Source organism: Crocodylus siamensis, chromosome 1 (assembly GCF_052110815.1).
Source record: "Crocodylus siamensis isolate JL-2025a chromosome 1, ASM5211081v1, whole genome shotgun sequence".
Taxonomy (NCBI): domain Eukaryota; kingdom Metazoa; phylum Chordata; order Crocodylia; family Crocodylidae; genus Crocodylus; species Crocodylus siamensis.
Genome location: NC_143395.1, coordinates 4,593,566 through 4,612,010, shown reverse-complemented (window position 1 = coordinate 4,612,010; position 18,445 = coordinate 4,593,566). Strand labels below are relative to the sequence as shown.

Here is an 18,445-nt window from a genome sequence, read left to right as displayed (position 1 = left end):
AAGGGTGGTCCCTTCTGGACTAACTGGTTCAGCGAGACATAAGCTTTCATAGATAGGCATGCTATGAATAGTGCTGCTGCTTTCAGTGGTGCTATGGTGTTTTATACCAGGTGAGGTTTTAGCTTTCTGTGTTTAATCATGCCCACCTGGTCAGCTGTAGCATTTGTGGATATCATGTTGCTGGATACATTGTCCCAGGAAAGACTGAACCATCCTGTCCCAGAGAGAGTCAGCATCTGATAGGAAGAAAAACAGGTACAGTGTATGTGAGGTACAAAGTTCTCAAGAAGTTTCTTATGGTTCTTCTAATGGAGGTACTGCAAGAGGTCTATATGTTATCGGTATTCATCCCTTTCAGTCTCTGCAGCTCAGCAGGAGGAGTCCCTTCAACCACCTATTGCTCTATGCAGTCTCTTGTGATACATGTCTAAGGCTTTGGTTCTCACATAACAAGGACGGGGTGGTTAAAGAGACTCATTCAGCATCTCCAAGCAAGTCAGTGGCAGATCCAGGAGCAGCCCCTCAGTTGCCATATTCCTAGTCTGCACTTTTAACCACCAGAACCAATTTCTTCTAGCTACTGAACTTCCCTTCCTCCTGTGGACGTTTAATATCACCTGATCCAAATCCAACAGCGTATCGTTTTGAGATCAGCTAAGAAAATAAATCTGTTCCAAACCTGTGTTAGTCAACGTGAATTAACCAACAGGGTTAGATCCTAATGCAGTCAAGGCAGATGGCACATTTAACATGTTAATGGATGAAGGAAGGATCTTCTGGAAGACAAGGGCTGACCACAGCTTCCTAATGTGTTTGAATGCAAATAATCATGACTTCACTATTCATTAACACAGGATAAGAACACACATGGGCCTTTACAATAAGGACTTGCTACAGCACGCACGTGGTCAATAGCACCACACAGAGGCTTAAGGTACATGATCACAGGCATGCCACAGACCTGTATTTCTGGAAGTTGGTGAGCACTGGCCTGGATCTCATGCTTTTCTCTGTGATAGGTATTTATCACATCGGGGTTCAGCCAGGTATTGTGCAGCTGAATCCCAACTCTCATTCCAGTGCTGGGTGCTGTCCCATGATGCAGCGCTTCCAGGTAGTACCTTGAGCCACCAGTAAGCTCAAATTTCTGGGATTTTGGCTGCCAGCTTTGATTCCAGTTCTTCTCCCAGTGTTCAGACCACTGGGAAATACCAGCAGGAAGAGAGGCAATTTTCACCTGCATTCAGACAAAAAACAATGAGACAATGACGGAGCAGTGCTTCTAGCTCCAATTCTTTCTGCTGGACTCGGGCCTTGAAATGGTATAGAGGGAACGGACCACATTCACAGCTACAAGTTAATGGCTGAGGAATCCCTTCCCATCCTATGACCCTGTCTTGGCAGAGAGCTGTGACCTGACCACAGAATGAATATGAGCCAGCTGTGCAATGCTGTAGCCATCAGGGCAAATAATACTCTGACATGCATCAACTGATGCATCTCCAGCAAAACCAAGAAGGTGATTCTCCCACTCTACTCAGCATCGGTGAGACCACAACTGGAGTACCGTGTCCAGTTCTGGGCACCACATGTTAACAAGGACATGGACAAGTTTGAGAGAGTCCAAAGAAGAGCAGCCCGTATGATCAGAGGCTTACATAGCAAGCCATGCGAGGAAAGGCTGAGGGATCTGGGACTCTTCAGCCTTAGGAAGAGAAGGCTGAGAGGGGACCTGGTAGCAGTACACTGCTACCAGGGAAGTACATCAAGGGCTCAGTGAGCAACTGGTCACCAGGGCACCCAAGGGGAAGACCAGGAGTAATGGCCACAAACTCCTGGAAGATTGATTCAGGCTCAACGTTAGGAAACATGACTTCACAGTTAAGTGTCCAGACTGGAATAAGCTCCCTCCAGAGGTGGTGCAATCGCCTACCCTGGAAATCTTCAAGAGGAGACTGGACGGTCACCTCACTGGGTTCACCTGACCCCAGTTACCTTTCCTGCTTGGTGCAGGGGGCTGGACCCGATGCTCTTCCAAGGTCCCTTCCAAGCTCACAATCTATGACTCTATGAATCTAAAATGAATGTGCTTAGGAAGAGGAAAAAGGTACTTCTCATGTCTAAATCACTAAAACAAAACAAAAGATCCCTTCAATTTTATATTGCCTCTTCCCCAGCTTACATAATTTGCCCACCTCAGAAGGACACTGCGTGCTAGAGCTAGTCCCCATTTGCTTTGAAGATGAATAGCCCTATGCTATGTTAGATAAGGCCCCTACTGAGTCCCCTCCTGTTAAGAAATGACACCCATCCATGAGAAATTGTCTTGACGTAGAAGCTTCTCCCTCAGCTCAGCGTTACCTGAGATAAGAGCATGGGCCACCTGCAACACCAGTCCCTTTGCATTGGTTTTGGCCAGCCATCTCTGCTCAGGTATTAGACTCAATCTGAGAGCCCCATTGTGCGTGGAAACGGCATAAAGGATATTGGGTCTGGCACTAACTCTGGAGCAGGGATAGACTGGGAGAAGAAGGAAAGGCCTGTGTTAATTGTGAGTTTCCTGTTACTTTATATATGCCCTGGAAGAAAGATTTGCAGGATTCTGGAGGTGGCAGCAAGTCCTTCAAAAACTGGTGAGAAAGGCCAAACCATCACAGAGAACCATGTGCACCTGCATCGATTTTAGTGGCATTGGTCTAATGTAAAAGCCCATGAATGAGGCCTCCTAAGGAGTCCAGCTTGCATGGCGAGACATTCCAGTGCATGATACCCATCCACAGAGTTCCTCTGTATCCCTCACTTCCTATTCTTGGGGCTGTAACAACACACCTTGCTTCCTGGGTCTTCTGTCAGACTGAGGTACAGAGATGCCTTGCCATCAGCAAGAATCCAGAAGGTGTAATTATTTGTCTGTGGTGCCACAAAGAACCCCCGAAGTCGTGACCTAGGTAGCAGAAGAACATCTGCATCACATGAAGCAGTCAGCACTCGATCCCTGAGGAAGAGCTGACTCCCCTTAGTAACAGGAAAAAGCGTTGCAACTCAACATTAACTCATTTGCATTCTAGAGCATTTACAAGTACTAGACACACAAAAAATTACTTGGTTTCACAAGACAAGGAAAATGAGTTATGTTATGCAAAGATTTCCAAGGAAAAGTGAAGATTATGTCCCAGGAACAATAAGCCATTTTGCTAAGAAAAAAAAAAGCATCGCTATTTGGAAGAGGAAAGGCAATCAGATCAAAAAGGGGCACAGGTTCAAATGAGAATCATGTGAAATTCAAATAAGAACTGCTGGTTTGGGGTCAGACCATAGGTCCACCTTGCCCAGTATCCTGTGCCACTGGTCACACAGTGGCAAAGAGTCGATGCTGAAAGGGAGAGTGCATTGGGTATGACCAGGGATTTTTCCACTGCCACTGTTCCTCTCTTGCAGCCTTCAACATTCAGGCTCTAGAAAATTATGATTCAGAGGCTATATCCTTAACTCTCGGACTTAATAGCTCTTGATGCACCTTTCCTTCAAGGATTTGTCCAGTCGAAAAGTGAACATTTTTGTGCATATTTCTACAAAACAACAATAGTGAATGTTGTATAGGTTGCAAGAAAAAATCTCAAAAAATTCAGCTCCTGGGCACCTAGAAATCTAAAACCTTATCCACAACAGATACAAATCAATGTGAGTGTCTACACATACATTTACTGCACAGTAAATTGCTGCCCAGTAAGCAGTTTTTATGCTGGCATCTACACATGTAGGCATTACAGTGCAGTAACTCTGTGTGTGGACTGACTTGGGACTAACTTTAGTTCCAAGTCAGTCCACACACACAGGGTTACTGCGCAGTAAGGCTTCTACACGTGCCTTACTGCGCAGTAACTACTTGGACCTAAATGTGCTACTTTTCATCACGCAGGTAGCAAATTTATGCACACATTGGCATAAGTCACCATAGTTACTGCACAGTATGGGTACGCACGTGTAGATGTGCACCCATACTGCGCAGTGATTTTTGGTTACTGTGCAGTAACCTAAGTTACTGTGCAGTAACTGTGCACAAGTAGATGCATGCAATCTGTCTCCATTAACTTCCATAGAGCTACCCTGACTGATATAAGAGTCTAGTCCTGCTTGCATATCCAGACTTGTCTGCACACAACATTTAGCTTGAATCCATATGTAAGACAGCTTCTCATTAGACATGGTCCTCCCTGTTACTAATGGAGCTGGATCTATCATAGCAACACTCTTGTTTGTGGTACTTCAGCACTTCTGGCTCTGTCGAGGTAGAACCAGGAAGACCAGAGGGATCCAGCAAAGAAACAAAATATAGCATAAAATATTTCATTATATTTTTTGACCTAAAGGTTCAAGCACAGAGAGAGAGGAAAGGTTTGCTTGTACCTGGAGCCATGCAGTCAAACCGTCTATAAAGAGCTGATATGTGTTGTTGCTCCTTCTTACACATAAGTACATGCCAAGGCTTCCTATCCTTTTTAACATTAATGAATACCTGAATGGCTGTTTTGCCTGAGAGAGAAATCCTGCTGGAGAGCTGGCATTGGGAACAAATTGCCATCTATACCCAGGTGTTGCTTCTGTTAGGCCAGTGTCTACTGTATCATCCCAGACTTCAAAGAGAAGCCCTCTGTTTCCTGGGAAATTAAAGATTAAGAATAGTATCAGCAGCAGCTAATGCGGGCTGTATGGCATGTGAGAGAATTGACTGTAAAGCAACAACAACAAAAAAACCTGCATGCTACAGATTACATGTTAGTGGGCACATCTAGACATGGATTTAGCACAACACAAACTCTGATGCCATTCACCCAGCTCCGTATGCTACAGAGGGGCTGGCTGGGGCACAAGGGTGCTACAGTCTGTCTACAGATGAGTTGCAGTGGGTTAAATAACTCCCCCACAAGATAGTACTTGTATCGAGCAGTACTAACCTACGTCAGTGTTAATTAGTTAGCTCCGGCCTAATAGCTCTGCATTTGTAGTGGTAGATGCTTTATTGCAGAGCTAATCAGGTGATTTCTCAGTAAGCATCTTGTGCAGGTGCCACCAGTGAGTGGTAACAACCAGCACCTTTGAAAAAAGATATCTTTTGGCCCATGAGTGAGATCCATTTAAGTGATAAAGTAGGATTCTGCAGAGGCTGTGCCTCAATTGATAAAATCCCCTCCAATAAAGAAAGAGAAAGACCAATAGCTTCCAGAGTTGTTGGTTGTAGCCGTGTTGGTCTAAGGACATTGGCAGACAAGGTTCTTTAAGTAAATATATCTTTTATTAGACCAACTAAATAATTGGAAAAAAAATGTTCTTTGCAACCTTTCAGGAGCAAACACCCTTTTCAGGCATAGGGAAAGCCTGTTTTTGTTTGTGTGCTCTCCTGTATACCTGAAGAAGGATGTTTGTGCCTGAAAGCTTGCAAAGACCAATTATTCCAACTATTTAGTTGGTCTAATAAAAGATATCACATTTACCCAAAGAACCTTATGTGTCAATAGCCTTCAGAGGTTAATATGCCTAGAAATCCCCAACTGAGGTGAGATGAATGAAGCAAATGAAAGGAGCAATGAAGGAAAGAGGAAAGCATTCAGAGAATTCCTAGGAAGAGCCAAGAGGAATTAGAAAAGATACAGATCCCTAGGAAATAAGGGAGTGGCCAAGCTCGTAGGGTCCAGGCCAAAAGCAAATAATTTTGCTAGGTTAATATGGGTGGTCCTTGTTCCCTTGTCAGAAATTCCCAAGCTAACTATGGAGGTTGGTGATCAAACCTAGAAGTCAATCTCATTATCGAGCCCCACATGTAACAGTATCAGTAACTCCGGGATAACGCTGGCTTTGTCCCTCTCACCACCACCAAGGAAGTTGCTGCACCGCATTTACAAATGGCAGCAAATCTGTTTTCCAGTTTGGTCCTGCGGTTCTGAAATTGCCGTACCTGGTTGGGGTGCAGAGAGTCTTCTGGTCTTGTCAACTGGCCCAGTGATACATATGATCTTCCAGGGAGAAATGTACCTGTTTTCACAGGGAACACCTGAAAAACAGAGATGTCCAAATAATGAGCACAAGGCTTGATAACGTGAATCCAAGCCCAAGATGTTTATGGGATAAACTTTGATTCTGGGTGAGGTCAGCAAATCCCTGCTTCAACATTTTCATTCGTCTGGTCTTCAAAAAGAGCATCATCACCCTACATAGATTGAAGCAAGTTTATACCACCACCCAACTATTCATTTGACTTAAAAAGAATAAAGGCAGTCATCCCACTGGCTTCAACCCGACTTCAGTGGGGGTTGTTGGGGTCATTACTACTGACCATGAAATGGCTGGTGAACCAGGTCTTCTGAACTTGTGCCAAGTTCTACAGAGGGTCACAGACTCATAGGAAAGTAGGGATGGAAGGGACCTCATGAGGTCATATACTCCAACTCCCTGATCAAGGGAGGATCATCCTGGTCTCAACCATTCCAGCCAAGTGTCTGCCTAACCTGTCTTCAAAAATTGCCAGGGCTGGAAATCCCACAAGTTCTCCAAGAAAACTGTTCCAATGCTTGACCGCCCTCATAGTCAGGAAGTTCCTCCTAATATCCAACCTCAATTTCCCCTACAACAGCTTGAGGTCATTGCTCTTAATCCTGTCCTCTATGGTCAAAAAAACTAGTTTATCTCAATCCTCTCTATAATCACCCTTCAGATTTTTTAAGACCTACCAGATTCCCCTGCCTCAGTCTTCTCTCAGGCTAAATAACCTAATTCTTTCAGGATTTCGGCATAAATCATGTTTCCCAAGCCTCTAATCATGTTTGTTGCTCTCCACTGACCTCTTCCCAATCCATCCACTTCTCTCTTGACGTGTGGAGCCCAAACCTGGACACAGTACCTGTAATGGCTCAGATGTTTGTAAGCACAGGATTTGGCCCATAGCTTTCATTGCATTACTGCAATATCTATCACCTGATTCTACATTGTTACCTGCAATGGTGACCTTCAAGGGGTGATCAAAGAAATCTCCTGTGATAGTGAGGCGAGTCCCTCCTCCCAGGCTTCCAGAGGTGGGAAACACAGACACTATTTCTATAGAGAAAGAAAAGGAAGAATCAGAAAACAAACCCAACTAATTTGCACCCAAACTAGAAAAGGCTGATTTCCCTGCTGCTTCCGGTACTCAACGCTGCTTTGGAGATTCCTTCAGTTAATAATTGTCTATGAACACAGGGGCAGGACTCAATGGCCCAGGAGACCCCTTCTACTTTTTTGTTCTATTATAGTTAACAGCAACATTTGCATTGATATCAATGGGAGCAAGCTCCTACAACTTAAATGCATTGAACTCGTTCCTGATGTAACTCCTAAAAACCAGTGGAATTACACCAAGAATTAATTTTAGAGAGTACATGGAGTCTGGACAAATGACAATTTGGGGAAGGCTATGGTAACTTTATGAAAAAGGTTTCAGTGACTCCTGTAATTCATGTTGTGATTATTTAGAGTCATGGGGCTGGAAAAGACTTCAGGAATCATCTAGTCCAACCCCCAGACTGATGGAACTTATACTTTGAGGAGGCCTGAAGAAGGTGAAATTAAATTAACCTACATCCTGTATGGCTAACTTCTGAATTTAGCTCAAAGGTCTGACTACTACTGAACTCACCAATGTCTGAATATGATGCGCTTAATTCTCAGTCTTGAGAACAAAATCCTGGGAGCCACTAAGTATCTCCAACTCATGCAGATGTAAAGGAGATTGTAAGCACTTGGGATCACTCAGGATTTGACCTTTACAGTCTCTTTTCACATGGGTAATCTGGTTATTGGATGGTAGTTTAACATTCATAGACTATGTGCAAATGTCCTCCCACCCACAGCAGCCAATACAGCTAGCATAGTTAAGTGTACCGATTTCTGTGGCCAATGGCTCAGAAAGGAGTGAAGTGGCCAATAGCACAGAAACGTCTTAACCCCAGTCTAAAAAACTAGGTATCCATTTAAATCTGGATCACCTGTGAACAGGCTTTAAAGTCCAAAACAGGGGTCCCATTCAGGGACTAAAGCAGTAGTGTGATGCATTAACCACTAGGCCACCACAGCCCTAGCGTGTTAGCTGTCTGCTGTTGAACGAAGCAATTGTTGCTCTGAACAGGAAGCTGCATTCTGCTTACAAGGCAGTTTAAAGATTATTCTAACTTTTCTACATCTAAAAATACATCTAAGCCAACTAGTTGTAAGGGCCTTATTGAGGCAGCATCACCTAATGGATAAAGCAGTGGACTGGTTCTATTCCCATTTCTACCACTGGTTTTCTGGGTGTGAGCAAGCCACTTTAACTTCTTGTGCATCAAATTCCCCACATCTAAAATAACATCATTATCTCTAATTTTATAAATGCTATATTATTACTACTATTACAACCATTAATGTCATTACTAGGGGGCTAAATCATTTGAACCAAGTCCTTCATACATGTGCATTTAGCAACCTGTTAGTCTATTCACTACGGTAGCTACAGTCAAAGGTTATATCAAACTTTAGGATAAAGTTGTAGATAGAGCTCCTGAAAGATGTAGAAAACCAGATTTGATGAACCACGTGATCTTTTTAGCCTTATATATAACATATGATAATAACCAAAAAACTTAGGTTGGACACCTCCACCTGCTCTGATGATCTTTAGAGCTTGGACATGTATTTCTCCCTTGAGTCTTACATACAGCTTATTTTCAAATCTCTTGACAACACTTAGCCAGGAAAATGTCTATTCAGGATTTAAATGATCTGTTGTGTAAAGCTGGAAGCTGCATGTGAATGTTTTTGGTTTTAGTGGATGATAAATTGTAAACTTCCTGACACACTACTATAGCAGTCTGCAGTAAACCTTCTCCCACATTATACACAGAGAAATCTTGATTCTCCCACTGACTCTCAAGAGGTACAATTCACTCAGCTGAGACAAGGAAGCAATTTGCCTTCTCCAAAGTACCTTGCACGTTTCAAACCTCAGCTGGCTTTGTGGTTACTCAGAACCTTCTGAACCTAGCAGGATGATGCACCTAGCATGGGTTTGGCAGGATTAGAACTGGTGGTTCATTGCCCATCACCTGTCCTGCCATGATTAGCACTTATGCTGATACTTCTGGAGATAGGGTTCGATTACCCTTTAAGAGGGGTCTGGGGTTGCCAATGTCAGTAAATGTACTGACTATCAGTAGAAGTTCAGTCTAAAAATGGCTATCAGTAAAGTCTGGAAAAAAATTTTAGCCATCAGTAAAAACACTAAGCAGCTACAACTTGACTGAAGCTCCAAAAACAGAGCAGAGCAGTGCTACCTGGTATGTGAGCAGGAGAACATTACCTTGCAAGAATCACTCTGTCTTGCATTGTTGCTCCTGTGTCCAAGCCTACATATAATACTGCTGTGTCAAGGATAGGCTTCCTTGGGGTCTGATTGGGACAGGGGAAGGAGGGCTAGCAGAGGTAAGTCTTGGGGGTTCACTGAGGGTGGCAGAGTTCAGGATGCAGACACATGCATCAGGATGTGGAGGTGAGTAGGCGGTCCCTGCAGTGTGAAACAATGACTGCAGTCAAGCAGGGCTGCCAAACCAAGAAAATTATTTTTTTTACTGAAAAACTTTTTTACTGACACCCAAGCTTTTGTACTTGTTTACTATGGTTGATGTTAAACCTCTATATTTGAACCCACCCCTTCTAACTGAGGCCTGGCTTCAGGCCAGGGCTTGGCAGGATAGCTGCATTTACATAAAACAAATATCAGTAAAAACATATATGTCAATAAAAACAGTGTGGTTGGCAGTAAAAAGCTTGCAGAGTAAAATTAAAAAAAGGTGTCTTGGGTTGGCAACACCTGAAGGGTCCTTCCCCCAACCCCACTTCTACCCCTTCCCGCTCAAAAAGGCTGGTAGCTATGTTACAAAGTCCTACTGATTGGGAATCCAGGAAACAGAGAATGCCACAAAATAAGGGACAGCAGGGAACTGGGGCACTTAACATCTTTAGCATGTAAGAAAACCATCTCCTTCTGAGGACTTTTTTTGTGTGCTCCAACCACAAGACAGCATGGGATAGAAGGGGAAATGCAAAGTTGGGATAGGGGCACAAGAAAGCACTGGGAAAGTTTAACAGCAAGAGATTGCCTTCATGACCTTCTAAAAGGGCTCATCATGGGACTGATCTCTACAGTACCTGGGTGTGTCTGATACAAGAAAAGCTCCTGTTTGGCACTGATAAGCCATGCATCCTTGTGTACCACTGACCTGCAACAAGAAAGAAATTCTTGTGAGGGTCCCTGAAATTTGAGCTACCTGTGGTGTCAGTGAAGGCTCAGGAAGCATTTACTTTCAGAATAAACTGAGAGTAACTGTTTTTTCTAAGAGGAAAATCAACTGTTCATTCACAACTTTATGGTTAAGGCTGCTAGGCTCTGGAATGGGCTCCCAAGGGAGGTGGTGCTCTCCCTTATCTTGGGGGTCTTCAAGACGAGGTTGGATAGATATCCAGCTGGAGTATTATGAGCCCAGCACTCATTCCTGCCCAGGGCAGGGGGTTGGACTTGATGATCTGTTCGGGTCCCTTCCAACCCTAGAAACTATGACACAACTTTCATGTAGCTCCGCAAAAATTGCTGGCTGATGTTCTTCATCTGAAAGCTTCCCGTTATAAACCGTGGCTCTGATATAATCAGATTGGCATGTGAGGGGTTTTGTCCACCTTTGTAGTGGTGGACATGGTCTTGTTCCTTGGATCTCTCAAGTGTATTTTAACGAATACTTCCTGTCCTTGCAGTGACAGGGCACTGGCAGTGCCCTTGTCCCCCTGCTTTACCTGTGAAAAGTTAAGGTGTTCTTGGTGTTTGGAGGCAATGTTCCTAGCAGCTGTGTGATGGGTTATTTTTATAGCTTTATGAATAATTTAGACAAACACCTGTATGGGATAGTTTAGATAGGAATGAGCCTTCCTCGAAAAGAGTGATGAGCTGCTAGATGACCTCCTGAAGTCTCTTCCAGTCCCACTTTTCTGTGACTCTACAATTCTGTAAGACCTGATTCTCACCCACCTGCTTATCATTTCCCAACTTCTTCTGATTGGATAATGGTAAAAAGTGAGGATTTTACCACTTTCACTTACCTTTTTGCCTTTTCCACCCCTGGAAAAACTCTGGCATGGGGAAGGGGGAGAGAATGAGTGAAAAAAAAGAGAAGGTAAGGCAGACAACCCCCCAAAATAAAAAAATGGAAAATTTAGGATTTAGCCAATCTCAAAGAAACAGACAGGACCAACAGTCCCCCCCCCCGCCCACCACAGCCTCCCTACCACTGACCAGAGATAGACCAAAAGGTCTACCCCCAACTGTACCCAACGGAGGAGTCTTTCTCTTGCAATTAGCCAAACAAAATAACAGCCGAGGTCTTGGAAATGTGCTCTAGGCAGAACTGTCTTTCTCTCTGCCAGGCCCGATCTGAAAATGATTTCAGCTTTTTGAGACAGCGAAGTACTAGAGCTAAACACATATACACATGCTTCAGAAGTCACAGAGAAAGAGAGGAAAAAAATCTTACTTACTTCCCCTTGTTAAACACTGAGAAGCTAACGTTCTGTGAGCCTGCCAGAAGAAAGAAATTAAACACGTTGACTGTAGGCATGGATGGACCTAGGGTTTTGGAAAGGGGGTGTGCAAAAGGTACATGAATCATCACATGTAATAGAGCACCTATGTTTTCTCCAGTTAGAGACTAGCAGCCTTACTAATATGCTAGAGGCCTAGCACTATATTATTCAATTTAAGATCAAAGCAAAATCAACTATATCTTTTTTTGGAATGTGCACTAATTGCTAGATTATATATTAGGTTTTTAACATTGCAATAAACTAGAGAGAAATAGTTCAAAAAATTATCTTATTAGTCCTTAATCATAATTAAACATACATCTCTTATTCAAATTTGTAAAAGAAAATCTAGCCTTCTTGAGTATATTGAAAGTTCATCAAGTGCTTCACTGTGGGCACGTCTACAGGTGCAAATGCTCTGGGGTGGGTTTATTGTAGAGCAATTTACTTTAGACTAAACCCATCTGGGGCAGACATCTACACAGATGGGTTTGAATGGGCTGGCAGGGAGCCATTCATTGAGTTAGGCATCCTTCAAGCCCACCTCCCAGAATAGACCCTCAAAGACCTAGTCCAGGGGCACTCAACTTTTTTGACCAATGGACCAGATGGGTAGTGCCTGCTCTTCTCCTGGCCTGGATCTGGCTGGTGGTCTTGATCCAGTGCCCAGGGTGAACATGATGGGGCCCCATTTGGTCATGCAGGGAGGAGGGGGGTGGCAGCCTGGCCCTAATCCAGCCACATGGGGAATGATGGCAGGGAGGTAAGGGGGGGGGCATGACCTGGCCCTGATCCAGCTATGCAGGGGGACGGGGACATGGCCAGCCCTGAACTAGCAACACAGGGGAAGGTGGTAGGGCATGGCTCCAATCCAGCAGCACAAGGGGAGGGGGTGTAGCCCAGCCCCATGGGGGAAGACAGTACAGCCCAGTCCCAACTCAGTCACATGGAGGGAAGGGGGCATGGCCTAGCTCCAACCAACCACACAAGGCTTGGAAGTGATGGCATTAATTGCCACTGCTCTCCCACCACCACATTTTCCAACCTGGGCCAGATGCCATACACCTATGAGCCACCGATGGCCAATGAGCTACAGGTTGATCACTCCTGACCTTTGTAATTAGCTGCTTAGACCACAGCTCTTCTTCATATATGGGGACAGATAAACTGGATGCCCAGGACACCCGTGGGACCAAAACACAGGGACAAAACTTGGGGTTTTCTGGATTTGTTTGGAGGGGTGGGTTTGGATCTAGAGGCCTAAATTCCATCTGAGTCCCATTTTCAGAATTTAAAGCACTTCTTTGGGTTTTTTCCTAGGTGTTTTGGGGAAGAGGACATAGGCCTTGAACTAGAACTAGTTGAAAATGTCCCCTTTGGGTGGTTTCTCTTAGGAAGATGATGGCTTAGTAGACTAGAAAGGCTCTGCTGGAATGTGCCATTTCTATCAGAACTTGCATCAGAAACCTGGAAAGTTTACCAGCCAGATAACCTAGTTTTCTACCAACCCTTACAGCACTTCCTCAGGACACCAGGGCCATGGCTGGCAGTTTCTTAAGATGCCATCCACCATCCCCCAAGGGTGCACAGGCTGTTTGCCTGACTGTATGGGTGGTCAGCTCCTCAGCTAGTGCCACAAGGCAGCTTCCTAGGCTTCCCATTTGATGGGTAGGCAGAGTGCCCATCTAACTCATCAGATTTTGGGACTCACAGGCCGCCAAAGAGACAGCTGGGGAAGCAGAGAGTCCAGGGAGTCTTTTTCACATCAGAAACACTGACCCACTCCTGAACCTGCTGTAGAAATTTGATTCAACAATAGCAAAATTCATTTAAAAAAAAAAAATCTAGGGTGGACCATAAGCTGAATATGAGCCAACAGGGTGCTCTTGTTGCTGGAGTATTGTGTCCAGTGTTGGCCCTGCACTTCATGAAGGACATGGGCAGTTTGGAAAGAGGCCAGTGCAGGGCAACAAAAATGATCAGGGGGCTGGGAGACAAGACTTATGAGGAAAGGCTAAAAGAACTAGGGTCATTTAGCCGGGAGAAGATCAGACTGATTAATAACAATCTTCACATACCTGAAGAGCAATTATGGAGAGGATAGACATGGGCTTTTCTAGGCGGCTGTAGGGGACAGGACTAGGAGCCACACCCTCAAGCTGCAGCAGGGGAATTTGAGGTTGGAAATTAGGAGGAAATGTCTGACCGTGAGGGTGGTCAAGCACTGGAACAGGCTACTTAGAGAAGTTGTGGCATCCCCATCCCTGGAAATTTTCAAGAACTGGTTAGACAGACACACGACTGGGATGGTTTAGTCAGGGTTGACCCTGCCTTGAACAAGGGGCTGGAGTAGATGACCTTATGAGGTCTCTTCCACCCCTACTTTCCTATGAGCCTATAAGGTGGGGGAGTTTGGGGATGGGAGGAATAAGGAGAGCCTTTTCATCCTGATTTTGGATGGGAGAAAAAATTCTGGGTGGTTTCTAAGCCAATTTTATCTCTAACTCCCTTCTGAAACGTTCATGTGAAATACCCACCATGAGACACAGGTCACCAACAAAGAGAGAGTCTGTGCTATGCAGCTGCCCCCAGCACAAACCCCGACCTGTCAGCAACCACGTGAAGCGATTGCACCTCCAACTTCCTACCAAGGGCACTCCTCGGATGAGATGTCAGCAGCAGGAGGCAGCTCCCCACCCCCAGGATCCAGTGCTGTGGCCCAGTCATCAAATGAACTACTGAATCCAGTGGAGTGCACACACTCCTATGCCAGAGGCCATAAATACATAGGCAAGCACAATTCATCTCCAGGTCATGGAGGGGAGGTGCCAGGAGGCATGCTAAGGAGTCATCATCTAAAAGAAAGATCACGGTCTAAAATGGGCGGGGAAGAAACGGCTTGCAGTCATTAGTGGTTTGGTCACAATCATGGTAGGAAAGGGCAGAAATGTGCCAAGGACTCGTTCCCCAACCTCGTTTCCCAGTGCCATGGTGAGAGTTCAAGGAGGTCTGTTATGAAGGCCGCGTCTAGATGAACGCATGCTATGTGGCACATGGCGCCCATTCAGCTGTTCTCCACACTGCAAAGGAGCAGCACCGGTGGGGTTGACCCCTGAATAGCCAGGGGCAAAAAAAAAAAAAAAAAAACCCATGCAAAAACAAAGAATAAAGCAAAACAGTGCATCCTGCTCAAAATCAGAGCAGCCGACCAGGCAGCCAACCAGGCTCTGAGTGGCCAGATCGCTGCTGCTGCAGCCCCAGGAGGCTCCCAGGACCCCAGGTAAGACTTCTGGGGCCAGCCTCCCTTACCCCCCTCGGGGTAACCTGCCATGCACCAGACAGCACACAGCACAGGCATTCCCTGGGGCAACTAGCGGTGGCACTAGGTGTCCAGCTGCTACTTGTCCCCAGGGGACTAAAGTTTGTGCTCATCTGGACACAGCCAAAGAAACCAAAATGCCAGGCAAATGTGGTTTTTCTTTTTTCACCAACCAATATAACTGCCTTCTACACGGCACTTCAGGGTCCCCATTTCACGTTCTCTCTGGATAGGATAGCTGTGAAAAAAATAACAAATAAAAGACAACTGTGCTACTGAAAGAATGGAAAATACCAGCAAAATCCCGCAATCCCATCCCAAGCAAAAATCATTTGTAGGCAGGTTGTCCCCAGGTCGAAAACCAAACTAGCCCAGAACCTGCCCATGAGCTGAAGTTGCATGGGAACAAGGAAGAGGAGCAGCTCAGAGGCTGCTCTGAATTTCACAAAATTTCAGGATGGTCCCAATGTAGGGAGGATACAAAAGGTGGCTTGAACATGACTTTGCCCTCTCTTTTAACCCGCTGGAACAAAGACTTAGACCCCACCTGCGACTGGAAGAAGCCAGGAGCCTTTGCAACATGTTATTAAGTGAGATGCTCTCCCAGAGCGGAGGGAGCGGTTATGGTTCGTTAGCAAGTAGGCAAAGAATGTTGTTAATGTTAAAACTGCTTTGAAAATCAATGATGCCCTGGGCAGGTTTGTACAAGTTTAAACAATGATTTGTCAAACCACTTAAATCCTTAACTGTTTAGTCCTAGAGCTTTAATATTTGAAACAAAGACCTTTTTCATCAGTGGCAGAGAAGGGATTTATTATTTAAGGAAACTGAGATAGCAGAGTTTGCATTGAGCTAAAGAAGTAATGCAGACAGGCATGCTGCTATCAGAAGCTGGCATCCCAAGGACATGAAAACTCCCCTTCACCAAGGTCCAGTCCAGCAAGCTCCCTCTCATGATGCACTGAGTGCCAGATCCTCAAACATATTTAACTGCCTAACTCCCACTGCTTTCATTCAGATCAAAGGAGTGAGGTACCTGGATAGGAGTTGAGCACCTAAATACCTTCGTGGATCTGGCCCTGAGTCAGAGTCTTTTGCAGTCATTAGGCATGTAAAGTGGACTTAGGCACCGAAGCGTGATTTTATTCCACCCTGTTCAAATCCCTGGAAAACAGGGAATACAAAAGGTGATGGGTCCTCTGCTCCTCGCTGCTTTTTGTGATTGTCTTACAGCTAAGATGACAGTGGGCAGATCTACATGTGCTATTAATGCGAAGAAATAAACCCCGGCCCAATTCATGCTGGAGTCGGTGCTCCCAGGCCCAGCGTCTGCACATGGACCCAGGACCACAGCACTTTGAGCCAAGGTGGAGCAGCCCTGGCTGGCAGGAGGCCTGGAAGGTCAGCCCTGGTCTCCACGTGGTGGCAGTGGGCAGCAGAGGGGCTGCCTGGGGCACAAGGCTTTTGCAGAGCAGGGTTATCCAGCAGGCAGCCCCTGCACTGTAGCATCTTCAAACCCCAGCCAGCCAGTGCACATGTGCATTTTGGCAGAGTAAATTACTCCACCATAGGATGGTACTGTCCCTGATCCAATTCAAATGCACTCTTGAATATATGTACCCAGAAAGCAATGCTCCACCTTAACTCACATGTCACTATTGCCTTGCCCAGCGGGACTTCACTTCCCCTGGTGGGACTTGCTGTCTATTTGAGCCAAAATCCAACCATGAAAGTGGTTTCAGGTTTTGCAGAGGAGGACAGGATAGTTAATGCAGCCCCTCTGTGCTATGCTTCCCCAACCCCATAAGTGGTTGGCAATATGAGTCTTCAGACAGCATGATGGAAACTCTCCCTTTTGGGACAGGCACTAGACCCCTACGGTGTATCTGTCACATGGAAACTGGGCCACAGGGCCACTAGTCCCTGACAGTACTGTTTTATGACAGAGTTAATTAATTTACTGAGCCCTAATACCAGCAGCCATGTAGACTGTGACATTTTACTGCGGAGCAAATTAGTCAACTCTGCAATTAAGAGCACGTCTAGATGCACCCAGTGTGTTACAAAAAGAGAGGCATTCATAGTTTCTCAGGTTCTCGATCAAGGTAGAATAGGACTGCACTCAGACATCCAAGTCCACTCCGGTGGAATAGGATAGCGTGTGTTAATAGGATAGGTGTGTTAAAAGTGACCAATCATACTTCCAGTCTCTGTGCAAAGAGCCAGGTCTGCATCTATGCTGAACTGCTCGGCAGAGTTGGAGCAGGAGCTCTGAGACCTTTGCTGTGCTGGGGGTTAACCATGCAAAGATCTGGTATGGATGAGGAAAAAGGGATGTCTTGCAACCTTGTCATAATCCTAGGAAGAGCTTTCTCACTGTCAGGGTGGTTAAGCACTGGAACAGGCTGCATAAAGAGGCTGTGGCATGTCCATCCTCAGCTGTTTTGAAAAGAAAGTCAGACAAACCCTTCCCTAGGATGGTTTAAACAGTGGTGATCCTGCCTGGAGGAAGAGGTCAGAGAAAATTACTTCCTGATGACCTTCCAGGCCTATGTTTCCATAATTTTATCTGTCCCTGCAAGGCTCCAGCTTACATCCATTTTAGGGGCTTTTGAGTAATGATTTTCTAATCACTTCAGCAGAAAATGCAGTATCATCAACATACTAAAATTTCACAGGAAATTGTTGATTTTAAGGCAAAATGTGAATCTCATTTTGATTCATTTTGTTTTGACTTTTATATGACATTAAAAAAACCCCAATCATAATATCTGTCAAAAAATATGTTATAGATACCCTATTTAATAATATTTGGTATGACATTATACCTTTCCATCCATGCCAAAATTAACTTGACAACAGCCAATTGAAACAAGCCCATTTATCTATACCTATTTTTTTAATGTATATTCTATGAGCAATTTTGAAAATTTCAACTTTTTTGATGCAATTTGGAATGAAAATAAATCCAAAATATCAAAACTTCCTGTGCTGTGGACATTACATATCCCACAGTGTCAAAGAACCAGGTATTGTGAACTCCCAAGCATTTCTGTAATTCCAATTGTTCACCCGATGGCTGACTTCTCAAGGACTGTCTCTGCATTAGGACAAAGGACTTGTCTTTTGTTACCACGGGTCACGTGGGTAGGCAAATCCTCGATAAGACAAGTGTGCTTGAAGCAATAAGACTCAGAGAGTGCAACTCAAATGCAAAGGAAACTCAGAAACTAACCTGCTTCTGTTTTGCTTGTTGGCAAACGAGCACAGACTGATCCACCCATCATCTTCAGCTTCAAGAATAACTGGCCTAGAAGACAACAAGAAAAAAACATGTCAAGAAAGTAAAGCACAGTGCTCCTGAGTGATATTCTGGTCCTGCTTTCAATGGCAGGGCCAGGATTTCACTCCTAGGCCAGATCCTAGTCTGGGTATTAGGTGCTCTAAGTGTGATTCTATTCAAAGCTGTTCACATCCCTGAAAAATAAATGC

The 18,445-nt window shown here is 44.9% G+C and overlaps 1 protein-coding gene across 1 annotated transcript in view; it reads right to left on the bottom strand.

The window, feature by feature from the left end:
* PKHD1 (PKHD1 ciliary IPT domain containing fibrocystin/polyductin) overlaps positions 1 to 18,445 on the bottom strand; it is a 407,856-nt gene that overhangs the window by 368,845 nt on the left and 20,566 nt on the right. The window contains exons 8-17 of the mRNA XM_090030582.1: positions 18,189 to 18,263; positions 15,127 to 15,191; positions 11,590 to 11,629; positions 10,213 to 10,283; positions 6,988 to 7,089; positions 5,954 to 6,049; positions 4,517 to 4,658; positions 2,830 to 2,944; positions 962 to 1,237; positions 147 to 236 (exon numbers count right to left, since the gene is read on the bottom strand). Coding sequence (XP_089886708.1) covers positions 147 to 236; positions 962 to 1,237; positions 2,830 to 2,944; positions 4,517 to 4,658; positions 5,954 to 6,049; positions 6,988 to 7,089; positions 10,213 to 10,283; positions 11,590 to 11,629; positions 15,127 to 15,191; positions 18,189 to 18,263 — 1,072 coding nt within the window. The remainder of the gene's footprint in view (positions 1 to 146; positions 237 to 961; positions 1,238 to 2,829; positions 2,945 to 4,516; positions 4,659 to 5,953; positions 6,050 to 6,987; positions 7,090 to 10,212; positions 10,284 to 11,589; positions 11,630 to 15,126; positions 15,192 to 18,188; positions 18,264 to 18,445) is intronic.